Genomic DNA, 15,343 nt, shown 5'->3' with positions numbered 1-15,343 from the left:
AACCTCTCCAGGAAATTAAGATACTGTTTATCTCTCTCTGTATGTCCATCCTTGGCCTACCTCTGCAACAGTTTTTCTAATCTAGTTTAGACTTGGAAGGTGTGCTGCTGGAGACTGGAGATTGTGCAGTGTCAGGTTTGGGGGAGTCTTTTTTTGTGACTCTTGTCTTGTTCTCTTAATTAGGGTTAGAGCAGTTTAATGTCTACGTTGGATGCCACAGACATGTATTCATATTGTTGTAGTTTTGTTGACAATATAAGAGGAAATTATCAGTTTTAAGGTCATAAATAAAGGGCTTGATGTGCCAGACCTCATTATGTTATACAGCACATAGATTTGCAGTTTGCATAGTTTCTATTTTATTTATAGAATAATCAGTAAAACTTGTACATGCAGAAATGAGGATGTACGCCTTCACATCTGCCTGATATCCAATCATCTAAGGACCTGGTTTGCAAAATCTGCTACATACAAGCTGCAATCTGAGATCACGTACTCTCCTGTTAGTTATCATAAGTTTCAAAGTGCCATCCCTGTAATGCCGATGACCAAGAGAGCAGAGCTCAAGATTTATCTGCTGCTTGGAAAGAAGAACCTTTTTCTTTGCAGGCCAATTCCAAGAAACAGTCTCTGAATTATACATGTCTGTAGACATTTTGAAAGCCATCACTGACACCATAAGAAGCGAAAGTAACTAGGTTTCTATTAACATTTTTTGATAAGCATTAGGAAGATGTGAATAAGTAAAGGTGAATGCTAAAAAAAAAAAAAAAAAAAAAAAAAAAGTGATGGTATAAACTCCCACTAATGCCCCAAAAAGTTTAGATGCCCACTTGAATTGGATTTTGCCTGTTTTGAGGAAGACTTGATTGCAAGCCACTTCTGACCTGGCATTAATTAAAATGACATGACTCACCAGCTGTTTCTACTCTGAACTGGCAAAAACAAACAAACAAACAAAAAAGCTTCACGTGACTGGCCAGCATATTTCCAGATGTGGATTATAATTCCAGATACCCCCATAGACTGAAATAAAAAGAACTCTCTGTGTTTACCTTTTGTTAATGTGGATGTCCTCTGCAGTTTTTTTTAACTTCTACTGTATTGCAGCCAATGGCAATACAGCATATACTGTATATATACAGCAAATCAACTCCAGTTAGCCAGACATCATCTTAATTCTTTTGCTAAATGTTACCTGGTAATGCTCCAGAGGGGCTCAATGCGTTGGACTGTGGGGTCTTCGATATACTCAAAGGCTAGACTTCCAGGAACTTTGGCCCGGTCGACTGTCAAGCTTACTTGCACTGGTCCTGCTCCCGTTACCGATGGAGCAGAGAAGCACACAATCTCTGACATGGTCCTCCTGGTGGCAGTACCAAAAGAGGGATTTATTCCTGCTTTAAATTGTGACTACCTACTCGCTGCCTCAGTGGCAAGTTCCTGACATCATGTAGTTATGAACCATACATGAGGGTAGAGGATTCATTATAGTCTGTCCCATCTCCTCCTTGTTACAGACACATTAGGGATAAAAGCTGTAATTAGAAGGTGCTCCAGCTAATGGCTTCGTTGCCTCACCTGCCTGACTGCTACCATGGTAGCCATGTTGGACTTTAAATAGATGTCTATAAATACACAAAGAAGGAAATCTGCTGCTGTGAGCTTCATCACCTCTCCACCAATCATTAATTAATCCTTTTAATTAAACATACACTTTTTTCTTTTTTTTTTACATTAAGTGGTCCCACACTGTGCTTGAAGTTAGAAATGATTAATTCTTTAAAAATACTCTGTATATTGTAATGTTAAAGAATGTAAGAATAAGTTAAATAATTTCAGATTTTGAAGAACATCTGGAGACCATACTACCATCAGACTCACCTATACAGCTCACAGGTCTGATTTCCAAAGTAAACATTAACAGTGCTGCCAGCGCCTAGATTCTCTCCGACAATGGTGACCTTGGTGCCCCCAGACTCAGGTCCTCTGCCCGGGGTCAGGGCCAACGTAGTAGGGATCTTTAGAGAGCAAAAATTCATTCGTTAAACATTTAAACACAAATTAAAGCATGTGTTCTGATTCTGTTTTTCAACTTCAGTTCAATATGCTATCATATAACTAAAAAGTTAACCCATCTGGCATTATACTTTTGATCTACACCAAACAGGTTAGCTTTCAGTCATGTGATTAGCCTTAATCATTACAATGTTTCTGTCAGAGCAAACTGACAAATGCATCACAATTCAGTGTCACAATTACCACAAAGGAGTAGAGCTGGGAGGACTGTGCACGTAGCTCTGGTCTGCATTCGCCAACACACAGCTTAACTGGACCTGGTGTACTTTCTTCTGGAGCAGCAGCCATCTCACAGACAATCCTATTTACAGCAAAATACACTCCACATGAATGAGGGTTCTCAAAAACATGAGAATTGGGTATATTAATAAAAACAATGTCCAAGTATACGCATGCAAAAACATCACTGCGCTGTAGCACATATGTTACGAGCTTCACTGGTGGAAAATGGCCTCTTCAGGCCGCTGTGATTGAAGCAGACTTTCATAGAAGTTGTGGGTCAATACAGAGGGTCATCTTTCTTCCTAATGGGAAACCTATAACAGCAATATAACTCAAATGATAAACTACACCACTCCCCATCTCCTGCACGGTTGCCACCCACCATTACCTCCGGTTGCCATGACAGCATAGAGGTTTCTTCAATAAATCACTATTGTCTGTCAGGTCAATAAGATAAAGTACACCATGAATAAGTCATTATAGCAACTGACCCCATGCTGAAATTAATGGTTGTAACAGCAGTAATGCCATGTTTTAAAGCACCGTGTGAGTCAAATGAATGGTCCTGCTGAATTCATGGCTATGCGCAAGAAATTCACACCCCAGTACAATGAGAGATCCCAATGAATCGTCCCTGTTCAATCCTCCTGTTTATAGATCACGTGAATTGTTCCTTCCTTTTTTTTCTTTCTTTTTGTTTTTTCACAAGGATAAAAATAAAGTCCCTGTAGCCTGAGCCCAATCGCATTACATGGCTGTGAGAGAAACACATGGCTAACAGATTGTCCCCCCAGTCAGCGACATGCAGCGCATTTCAATTACAGCTGTTCCGACAGCCTCATAACGACAACGGCACAGAGACCGTCTGTCTCTTGCTTCGGCTCTGACTACAACAGAGTAATGCAAAGCCCCATTCAGTCCTACAACCTGCTATCCTGCTTATACTTGGACCACTCAACTGTTTTAGTGTCGTGGTGGGAGAAAACAAAATTGCATGCATTTCTTTTTCTTGTGTATGTGTGTGTGTTTGCTTGTGTACAGAATGTCTGTGTAAGTTACAGTATGGGTTCATGGGGATTGGGGCAGTGGATGGGAGGAGTTTCTCTTACTGCTCTGCAGTGATGTAGCCCTCCTCCTGTGGGGTGCATTGCACTCCTGCCACTTCCACATTATCCTCCAGCTCAGAGAAAGACAGACCCAGGTTCAGGCCCTGGATAGTGACAAGTGTTCCCCCCTCCAGAGGCCCTGCCACTGGGCTTACCTATATAGAAAAGAGAAGGAAATTACAGTAAGGTAAAATAAGATTTGCTATGTGGTACGATATCTGATAAAACCATTGACTATTTACCATAATATAATGATAAAACCTTCTGTGTATTTATGTGTTTTGATAAGTAATTTTATTCAACATGATAATAAATGGTGTCGATCAGTGTTTCTCGGTCCTGGTCCTCGGGACCCACTACCCTGCATGTTTTAGAGGTAACCTCACTTTAACAAAAGTAGGGTGCATTAAACAAATGGCTCATTAACAGGCTTGCAAAGAACTTAATGAGGAAGTTTATTAATCTGAATGAGGTGTGTTGGAGTTGGAACACATCTGAAACACGCAGGGCAGTGGGCCCTGAGGAACTGGACTGAGAAACACTGGTATAGACAACCTCAATTTTCTTTCAAAACACTAACAGATGGATACTTTAGTCTAGAAACTGTCTCTCAGAATGAAAAATGATCAAATTAGATCTAAAACCTTATAACACATTTTATTGGAAAAATAATTTATTATAGGAAGGAAATATTGCTAAATGACTTTCAAATAGAATGTTTTATTTTCTATAAAAAAAGGCCTTAACATCTGCTGCTAATTGAAAATAAACTTTAATGAATTATTCAGTGAATAGCAAAGCCTTAAGAAGTCCAATTGCGGTACTTTCCAGGGCAAAGCTAACCATCCCAGTAGGGTACATTCTAACCTACAGAGCAGAACAGGCGCAATGCTGGGGCAACTCTGCCTTCACTCCCGAGTTGATTCATTCTACTGCAGCTCCTTCAGAAACACTAATAATGTGACAGGGACATCAAAGGCTCCTGGCTCTTTGAAGTGGAAGAGCCTTGCATCTCTGTGCCTGACCCACTGTGCCTCATTCAAGAGAATGAACAGGAGTTTGGGACATAAAAGATCCATCACCTTCTTCTAAACAGACTGAATTCGTTTAGCTGTCAAGCACTTAAGCTATTCAGCTGGCATGGAACAAAATGGCAGACAGTCTCAGGTAAACAGACACTTGGCTGGGAAATTGGAAGTTGGCCAAAGATAAAATAAGTGTTCGTCGTTGATATTTACAACCTGGGGTAATGTGTATATCTGACATTGCATGCTTTTCTGATAGGGGAGAACAGACAAAGGAATAGCTTTGTGATCTTGCACCATTTGATTTTAAGCTTTATTTGACAAAATTATTGAAGTCTTTAGTGTTAAGATTTTTCTTTATTTTATATTTTCAAAAAATCTTGTATATACACATTAAAACATCATCTGGCAGTCCTATTTTAGGGTTTTTTCTCCTGAACTGTCTATTTCCATGTTTCTTTGCCTCCACCTCCTCTCTTGAAAATAGCAAGTAGTCAGTAAATTAGCCACTATAACAACCTGGTTCACCTTAGTGAATTTGGCTGTTTAACGGCAACAGACCACCATCATCTTTCTGACTTTTGGAACAAAAATTGCTGCAATAATTTTTCCCCTCATCTTAGGAAACACTATCAGAGAAATAAACTAGAATTATGCTTTTCTAGAGCAGATCGGTTAAAAGCATTGATGTAAGAAAATTGATAGTATGATGAAATGTTTCGCAATATGTTTCACTACATGGGTGAAGAATGTGACATCTTGTCTTTGCATGCATATAAACACTCAATTTTGTGGCTCAACTGAATGTTTTGGAGACAATGGTCTGAAACTGCAACAACAGACCTCAGTAATGCGTGGGTTGGTACACTTGACATTCCTAGTAGAAAGATCCAGCCAGCGGCTAGCATACGGGGAAATGGGAGGACAGTGTTGCTTCATGGTGCATCGACCCTCAGCGCTACACCATCCACACTGGAACTTCCTGTCTGCCCTCAGACACATGCCACAGCTGTCCCGCTGGGCACTGCATTTGTACAGGTGCACTGCAGGTTAAGACATGACAAGATTAACTTATTTTGGTCACAACATATGAGGACTATTTTACAGAAACCTATAACTATAATTCATTCTAAATTGAACAAATTTAAAAGTCATTAATCATAAAACATACCTAAGCAGCTTGAATTCAAAATGATTTCCAATAAAAAAAAATTTAAAAAAAGACTTTTATCTTGTGTGTTTAATAAAATGATAGCATGGATATTTTTGTATATGGAATGATGTTGAAGTAATTCAGTGAACTTCTCTGTGAGAGTATTCTTCTTTACCTTTTTCTCCATGTAAGCTTGTTAGTACTTTAGAAAGTTACTTTCTATGGGTATCCTGTATGTGTTCCAATCAATGGCCATAAAGTGTATGAAGTATTCTTGAAGACTGTATGTAATTGTTTTTAATGTAAACCCTACAGTGACAACAGACAAACACCATCTCTTGCATGATCACTGAAAAAAATATCACAGCTTGTTGTAGAGCTAAACTGGGAAAATGCTAAAGTTCACCATTTACTCTTCTTGGTGCACAAGTGATTGGGTGCTCTTTGATGAAATTCCCTGCTATTGTGAACTTTCTCTCAAGGGCCTTTGGGAGCCATAAAGTGCCCTCTATAAACTATCTATCCCCTGTGGATTGAGTGCTTTACACTCCTCTGGTTTGGCAGTGATGGATGGCAGAGGCACCTTTAATCTTCTCAGGATTGTCGATGATGAAGTTGCCGTTCCATACGATGGAGAGGTCCACTGCCAGGTCACTGATCTTCACACCCTCATACATGTACTAGAAAAGCAGCAACAGAGATTGAGAGAGTGTTCAGAAAGTGGAAACAGGGACGGAGAAGTCAAAGAGAGACAGAGGACGGAGTATATAAAAAGATACAGAGAGAGACGGATTGAGGAAAATGAGAGGATGAAAGGGCGGCAGAGAGACGAGGCTTTTAACCATCTGTCATTTTCTGCCACGGTTGTCTGCTCCTCTCCTCTTTGACATGTAGGGACGCAAACCCCGGCTGGGGTGACCAATCACCCACATCTGAGGAAAATGGCCTTTTCATATACTGCCACAGTGTAGCAAGATATGGAGTGCACTGAAATTTAACCTGTGATTTGCATTATGTTAAAAGAAAAAAAATCCCAAGGAATCTTATGTGTTCCTAAAATTTATTTGACAAAATCCAGTTTATGAGATAAGGTCATGGTTTCCATCATTTTTACTGAAACCACGCATCAATTTTCCTTTCCCTTCTTGTCTTCCCATCCTCAAACCTAACACAAATGCTTAGCATTTTTCCTTAACACTTCTTCATTTCCCTGTCTTTGCTTTCTCCTCATGCTGCGCACCTCAGGCTGTATTCATGATGCTGATGCACCCTACGCAACTGGCCTACACAGCTTCCAGGCTATCTGCCTCATTTGACAGCTGTGAGATTCCCGCTGAGAGTGTTTGAGGTCATACCGAGCTGTTCTGGCATTGCACACTGGTGCTGTTGAAGCGCAGCGCCGTGACACGGTGGCTGACACCCTGTACGTTAACCACACACTCGTAGCCCCGCTGGCCTGACTGTGGCTGGGGAAGGTTTCGGGCCCTCAGGGTGATGGGTCGGACCTCGCCAGCAGGAATGAGAACTTCTCCAGAGTTAAGGAGCTGAGGGCAATCCTGTAAAGTAAAAAAAACACAAAAAAACAACAACAAAAAAATAAATAAATAAAAGAAACATACCCACATATTATAATGACTCTTTAATGCATTAACCCTATTAATACCCATACATAATGCCTGGGATTTACATAACATGCTCTCTGTATTTGTCTTTGTTATTATGTGCATGTGTCTGCCTGTACTCTATTACATAAACATGGAAGACTAATGTAGCACAGGGATTAATACTGCAAAGGGGGCAAATGGATCCACAGTCCAAATATTATTTGCCGACACATACTCCGCGTTGTATTACAAAAGAACTACATGAAAGAGTAAAAGACCATGTCTCATTGCAGTTATTTCACTATTGTGTGTACATTTTATTCATACCCTCCCATTAAAAAAGGAAAAAACACAGCTATCACTGAAATAAGTTGAAATTGACACGTTATAATAATTTAAAAAAAATAATGAAAATCACGATAATGCTTTTGATTTGTGGTTCAATAGAAAAAAAAACATATACATATATATATATATATATATATAAAAAAGCAAATAAACATGATAAACTAATATAGTTTATGTCACTTGTAAACTAATATTTTGTTGAACAATCCTTCGAGGCAATCACTGCAATCAAGTTTTTTCTTACTCTTAATCAGACTTCTGCACTTGTTTACAAGTATTTGGCTCACTACTCATCAGCAATGTGCTCTAATTTGTCCGCGACACTTTTGTTTGTTTTGTACCATTTACCATTTTATTATTCTTTTCAACTCAATCAAATTTAAAACAATGTCTCGTTTTACTAAATCATAATTTAGCAAATTTTTATTTATTATTACGTCATTCTTCATTCTGCAGTTATTTGAGTGACTATTGTGAATTTAGCCTTTTCTTTAAGAAAGTTCTTTAATGGAAGGGTGTGAATACATTTGAGGATGACTGTATATACAGTACTATATATATTGTAGGAGTGTCACAAAAATATTAATCTGGAAAAGAATAAGAAAACAAATTAGGAAGAATATTTTTACAAATGCATAAAACAAACCATGAAAAAATAATTAGATAATGAAAGTGTTGCCTACAAAGTGAATTTTCAAAACTTTAAAAACTTCAGAGTTTTTATTTAATCCAGTAAAATTTCTTAATATCTCTAGGATGGATTAGAAAAATATTTTGTGAGCATATTTAGATGGAATTTCACTGATGGTTTTTTCTCGTGACATTGACCCACTCACCTATAACCCCATGATGTTCATAGTGTTGGTTCTAGGTTAACATTTTCTATTAACTATGGATGAACCTCCTTAAAACTTGGAATATTTTTCCTGATGTTATATAACTTTCATGATGCTCAGCTTTAATCTTTCAACAGCATTTATGACCAGTACTTTGGTTTATTACTAAGCACTTAGATAATTAATCACATTCTCTGCAGCCTTTTCTTTTTTTAGTATGCATGATCATATGTTTACATTTTATCACACTAGAAAGTCAAACCCAAATGATCTGTTAATCATTTAATATAGAAATACTGTTATTACTTTTTGATTTCCTTAAACATCTGTATTGGTAGGGCTTTCCTAAAAACTAAAATGGTGATAATTGTATGTTTGCCATCAACATGTTAGCATAGGTATTATTATGATATTGGTGTGCTGACATTAGCTTGCAGATCGAATCATTTCTGTCCCTATATGCACTTTTAATTATGTTGATTTTTTATATTAAAGCTATGTTTTCTGTGCCTTTAAGGCAACTGTGTCACATAACATTTGATAAATGGTGCTCTTAATAGCTAAAGAAGGTTAATGCTACTGTACCTCTGATGCGTTGACTCTACCCTCCTGAAAAGAGCAGCTGCTTGGGTCGTGAGTGCACAGGTTTCGGTATTTACACCAATGGCAGCGAAAAGTGCTGTTTACACAGGACAGACACCTGCAGGAGGAAAGAGCTGCATTACTACATAGAATTGCAACATTTTACCACCAGTATCTTCACATTTTCTGCATTCACACGGCGTGTTCAACTCCTAAACATCCCCAGAAGCATATAGACTGGTAGAGGATTGTAACTTCTTTAATTTATCTTCACATTATATATATATATACATATATATATATATATATATATACATATATATATATATATATATATATATATATATATATATATATATATATATATACAACTAAAACATGCTAAAGCAATTTAAAACTGGTAACAGTATAACATAAAAATATGTATTATCAAACATTAGCGCTGTCATTATACAGTAACATTACTTAGTTTTTAATATGCCTTGTATAACATTGTGGGGTTCTATTTTTTCTATTTTTTCTGTTGTGAAACTTCCTTTCTAAATCTGGATTAAGTCTAAAAATAAATAAATGAAAAAAAAAATCTGGGTTAAAAGTACAACTAAGTACTAGAAGGGTAGAGTTGTGTAACATCTTTGGGTCTGATTTAGTTGTCTACCACCAGCGGTCCATTATTGATTAAAATTGTTCTTAATAAACCTCATTTGACTCAATTTAATTACTTTTAGTCAATGAATATGAAGGCAGTGGTGATACAACAGCAGTGACTGATGCACATCTGTTGATATACCAACATGGGATGTGGAGATAATAAAACCGAAAATGTCCTCTATTCTTTTGGAAGGTGGGGACACTACTGTGCACTATTCACTGTCTGTATTCTGAATTCAAAAATAAAATATTTAATTAGCTATAACTGCAAAAAGAAGCCATAAAACCTCAGATACTGCAGCTCAAAACGAGCAACAAATGCCAATAAGTGAAGCATAATTAAATTCTGATATTAATTGGCTGCCCTAGGCCAGTATGGACATAAAAATGTGTGATATTGTGTGTATAGAAAGAATTTGGGGGATTGAGTATTAATAGTACTAGACTGGCAGTGTGCTGCAAACACTGGATAATTAATTACAGAGGGTGATGTGATGCTGAGGTGATGGTGGTGGTGGGGGATGCAGGGAAAGAGATGCTAGGTTAGGAGCATGTTTGGTCTGAAATATTAATCACAAGAGTACAAAGGGTCACCCCGCAGCTAATGGAGGCCATATTGGTGTGGAGCAGATGTGATGAGCTTCCAACTGTTTCTCTCTAATAACTTAATGTGGTTATATTGTGGAATTTGTGTTTCAGTCAAAGTCTATTGTGAATAAATGGCTTTTGTATCCACAGTGAGCTAATTTCCTGGGTCTGGTTATGAATGCTCTATCCAAAATATCCTGTCCTTCAGTGAACTTATTGTATATTTCTGAATCCAGTCCTGGCTTCACTGGAATTCATGCCACAGTTAAACTTTTGTAAATTATGATAAGGAAATCAGTTTAATCTTAGTAACAACTCAAGAAAGACAGGAAATCACTTCCTGCCAGCTTTTGTTGCCCGACTCACTTCAAGTAGAATAAAAAGAATTGTAATAAAGGTCTTTGAAATACCTTTTTTAACATTGTGTGATTTGAATTGTTTGGAGAATTTTAACTGTCTCATGTTTCTGTAAAATTTAGAAAAATACCTTGTTTGAAGGATGTCTTTTAAAGCCAACAAATAGCACTAATTGACATTCACGCTAATAAGATCCTCCGCTGTAGCTGTTTGTAATTGTTATTCACAAAGAGAGACTCTCGTGTTAGTTTACTGTTATGATTAATACAGTTGACATTTGCAAAATGGCTTAAAGTCAAAACAGCTTCCCTGTCCAGTTAGAGAGCTTATATTGGTTGGCATTTAAATAAAGTGCTCATTAATTTACACAATTTTACCCACCCGTAAGCCACCAGGGAAAGGACAAAAATAGCGAGCATCTTTTGTCTCACATGCATGTTTCTTTGGCAGGGTCCCTTGAGACAAAGTTAGGTCAAAAGGGGATATTTGAGTGTAATGCTCATCTATTTAGTGGCCTTTGGAGAATGCCAGCCGACAGGAAGCTGCATCCAGGTGTGAATATGAATGAGGGTTGCAACGAATGAAAATAGGTTATTGTATTATAATGAAACAATAATTTAGTTAATTCAGCAATTATTCTGTCTGAATGAGTCTACTAGTGCTTTCCCCTACAAATTCCTCGTGTCTATACCAGTCATTTTAAATGTATTTGGCAGTGAGCAAATGGTAATAAAATCTTTTTATTAGTGCACACTCTTGGGTATCTTTGTCAACTACAGCTGGTGTCTTTGCCAAATACAGACGTTAGCTCAAATTAAAATGTGAGGAAGGAAACTTTAAGGAAAAAGCAAAGTTGTGTGAAGTCTAAACATTGTTTAAGACACATATCAGCAAACCGTAATCTGTTTCCTCCTGACCTTTTGTTTCACCTGACAGGCTGCCTGTCTCATGCTTGACTGAGTGACAAGGTACTGAAGTTGGTGATCTAGCCAGTAAAAATAAAAAGGGATTGTGTGAATGTGTTCTTAAGTCCTTTGGAGCATAACTACAGCAAAGCAATTAGAAAAAAAAGTATTTTTCTATCTGATTTTCATCATTGTTTTGTGACTTGAGTCACACAGCTCACGATGCCTGAAGACTTAACACTTGAACACATCTACTAGGAGATTCAGAGAGGATGGGCCACGTTGGGAGTTTTGTGTTTACAAATAGTCATGAGAATTGGTATTTTTGCATGCCTGTTAGCCTAATAAAGTAATAAGTATATGCTGTTGCAGAGCTGTGAAGTTTTATACCACAAACGGTATGTACTAGATAAGCCCAGCCCAGTGGGAGAAAGGGCATTACTAGCGGCCTTACTTTTTTCTGTAACGGGTAATCTAACCAATTACTTTTTCCATTATTACAACACCGTTACCATTACTGACAATAAGACGTTACTGTCAGCGTTTTACTTTTGTAAGATGAGATTCATTTTTGTTTCGAGTAAATATAAGTTTCACATCTGTTCAGACTAAATTGTGCTACTGCTATAGTGGAGAGGAGGCGGAGTGATACGGTTGTAACTGGAGAAGAAGAGTTGCCATGTTCTGTTGACCGGGTGCAAGCTAAGAATAAAGCAGCATAATATGTTTAGTCGGATCTAATGTTTCATTTTGAATGAATGAACATACAGATGAATTTGAATATCTTTTAAAGGGAATTTTTTTAACATTAAAAACAAGCAACAAAAGAATTACTTTTCTGAGTAATTACCTAGTTTTATAATGCTAAAACGCTGTTACTTTTTGCAAAAAGTACAATGTAATGTAATTAATTACTTTTTGTAAGTATAGTGCCCAACGCGTTCTACGCAGCAGAGAGGTAGTGGTGGAAATTCTGAGCTGAGATGTACTAAAAGGCAGGAGCAGTGTTTGTCTAGACTCGACAGCAACTGCTCTTATTACTTTAAGTGCAATAAAACCCCTCGCAAGAGAGAACTTTAACACACCAACTGCTGAAAAAGTTTAAACCATTTAGAGAAGCCAGAACTGAAACTACTTCCACTTACTGCAGATATGTTTTACACAGCTAGAGGTCACTTTTTAAGCTCATATAAAGTGTTCTGGCAGTATGTCATAAGAAAAGTCCTGACTCTAAGGATTATTGCCATAATGCATCAATAAATGTACTGCAAATGTGTATTGTGAGTATTGGATGGGTACTTCTATTTCTGTTATTAGTAAGAATGGAGTTAGAGGAAAAAGTAACATATGTCAGTGATGCACATATTAACTCATGTCTGATTTACTGAATGGTATTACTTAAAAGTCCCCAAGAAGAGGCTAACAGAGCTTGAATGCTGTTTCCTGTAAAAAAAAAAAAAAAAAAAGAGAGGCTAAGATTTAGTTGAGCTTGTTGAGGTTATAGTGATTGAGAATAGACGTGAAATTTCAGTGTTCCACTGAATGCAAAATTAGCACATGTTCTGAATGCAAAATGACTCATCAAGATTTATTAAATAATTTTCTAGGGAATTCTACTAAAATGCCATTTTTGGTAGAACAAAACAACAAATCAGCAATGCTACATTTTATATGTGCAAAAAATGTTTAAGGGTCCACAAATTCAGCAAGATTTAGCTTAAGATGAGATAAAACAGTCAAAAGCAGCAAGTTCTGAAACTGTGAAGCAGTATATGAGGAATTTGACCAGAATAAACAGTTAAGTCAATTTTCTCTAAATGTTGGTGACTATAAGAAGAAAAAGAATTTCTCTTACAGATCAAAATGTAAATAAAATGGTTAACCCAGAGGCTGCATTTAAGGGAAGAGCAACAGAACAGAGCACAAAAGGTTTTCTATTTAAGTTCCAGGGTTAAAACAATCTTAGACATAAATCCTTTACAAAAGAAGCACATGTAACAAAGAATTCAGGATTAATTCTAGTACTGTTTTTGTACTTGAAAAAGCTGTTAGTTGTATTCAAATCTATAAGAAGTAAGCCCACAAACTGCCACTTAAAGCAAAGTTGAAATAAACAGGCCATGACAAATGCATCATGTTGATTTAAATGAAACCTGACAGATAAATTGAACTCAGAGGTTATCCAACAGTGCAATCTTAAGAGGGGTTGCAAGCATCAGTACATCATTGCCCTAAATTAAGTTGTGCTCATCCATCTATTGAACAAATCAAAGGATGAGAGGGGGGGCAGCTGCACTCACATTTGATGTGTGCTGCAGTTGTAGAACTTCACCTCTGTGCTGGCAATCATTTGACCTGTCTCCTTTGAATTGAGACGCAGCTCTACGCCAGCCCAGTCTGAAAAAGAGTGGGCAAAGAGAAAGCATGGTTAGCAAAAGGGTGGCAAGAGAGAATGGAAAATTTGTCAGAATTTATGAGTCAAACAAAAAAAAAAAAAAAAAAAAAAAAAGATAAAGACTGAAGGAGAGACAAAGAAGGATGGAGGAAAGAATCAAAACAATGAGTGCCAAAAAGAGGTCAAAATGAAAAAAAATGTTAATACTTTTATCATATTCTTGTGAAGAGCCACCTGTCGTCTGTGTTCGAAGGGCATACTGCTGTTGCCATAAGAAAACCTTCTCTCAGAAACTTCAAATAAGTGTGTAAAGTATATACTCCAAGGACATTTTACTGCTTTTCGTACTTAACAAATAAACAAATCTAAGACAGCTTTTTTAGAATCTAAATTGGTATTCAGCTCTTTTCTCCTAATATTCGCATCAACCTTATTTTGTCAAGTTTTCTACCTTTCAGCTTCAGACCTTACAGTATATCTGTACTCACCTTGATCCTGTGGTATCTGAGGGACCTCCTTCCCGGCTGGGGAAAGACACATAACTCTGTTCCCATTGACGTGACCCTCTGCTTGAGCCTGCTGCCCGAATGAACAGGTAATTCCAGCAGAAAGATCTGGAACATTGTGCACCTCCAACAGGAGCTAATAAAGCAAAAAGGGAAAAGTGAACATTATGCTATTAGCAATAAATGTAAAAAATTATTATAACATATTATACAGTAATTTCATAACTTAACTTTCTTGATGAGAAAATATAAAGTCAGTATATTAGACTATTTGTCTAGTGAATATACAAGCAGTGCCTGAATAGCTCAGCTTAACACAGCCCAGAAAAAGGGGGGGAAATGTGGGTGTTTTACAATAGTTGTGCTAAGTTTTACAAACAAACACCTGGCACTAGATTAGTATTTGCCAAGCATCACATTCATTCTTCCATCCCCCATGAGTTTATTTAAACAGAAATAAATAAATACTGTGGTGTCCCACAGGGAGAGTCACCCTTCTGTCTGACTTCACCCCACAGAAAACTAATCTCTCCCAAGCCTACACTTACTGTACATGTGGTTGTACAGGGCTACTTACAGTGATTGCTCATAAACACTGGCATTGTGAGTGGAGTGACAGTGCAGTGATTGGTGAAATGATAAGCAGACTCACAGGGACACTATGTGCTGATACAGCGATGCTGTCTGGGTGAGCAATAACCTTCACACAGCGGTCAATGTCCGTCGCAAAACGGAAGCTCTCCTCCGCCCGCAGACACCGATCTCTCCTCGAACACCTGTGGAAGAATGGTGCTTGATTAAAAAAATGTGTTAAACAGTGCAGCTAGTTTGGTCTTAAAGGGGTATTTTTCTTTTGTTTTTTTTTATTTGTTTACAATGCTTTATCTGTATACCACGTTTCTAGTAAGACATCCCCACAGCTATAAGATGCATTGCTATGTGTCAAGAGGATGGATATCTATGAAATAAGTGTTGGATCAGTAATT

General features: G+C 37.4%; 1 protein-coding gene across 1 annotated transcript in view; it reads right to left on the bottom strand.

The window, feature by feature from the left end:
- Positions 1-15,343, bottom strand: part of LOC121636217 (plexin-A2-like) — a 78,363-nt gene that overhangs the window by 19,520 nt on the left and 43,500 nt on the right. The window contains exons 6-16 of the mRNA XM_041979515.1: positions 15,010-15,133; positions 14,340-14,493; positions 13,757-13,853; positions 8,959-9,073; positions 6,941-7,141; positions 6,169-6,265; positions 5,276-5,475; positions 3,411-3,562; positions 2,263-2,380; positions 1,885-2,021; positions 1,199-1,366 (exon numbers count right to left, since the gene is read on the bottom strand). Of these exons, the coding sequence (XP_041835449.1) occupies positions 1,199-1,366; positions 1,885-2,021; positions 2,263-2,380; positions 3,411-3,562; positions 5,276-5,475; positions 6,169-6,265; positions 6,941-7,141; positions 8,959-9,073; positions 13,757-13,853; positions 14,340-14,493; positions 15,010-15,133 (1,563 nt within the window). The remainder of the gene's footprint in view (positions 1-1,198; positions 1,367-1,884; positions 2,022-2,262; positions 2,381-3,410; positions 3,563-5,275; positions 5,476-6,168; positions 6,266-6,940; positions 7,142-8,958; positions 9,074-13,756; positions 13,854-14,339; positions 14,494-15,009; positions 15,134-15,343) is intronic.

Source organism: Melanotaenia boesemani, chromosome 3, assembly GCF_017639745.1.
Source record: "Melanotaenia boesemani isolate fMelBoe1 chromosome 3, fMelBoe1.pri, whole genome shotgun sequence".
Lineage (NCBI taxonomy): Eukaryota > Metazoa > Chordata > Actinopteri > Atheriniformes > Melanotaeniidae > Melanotaenia > Melanotaenia boesemani.
This window is presented reverse-complemented; position numbering and strand designations above follow the sequence as displayed.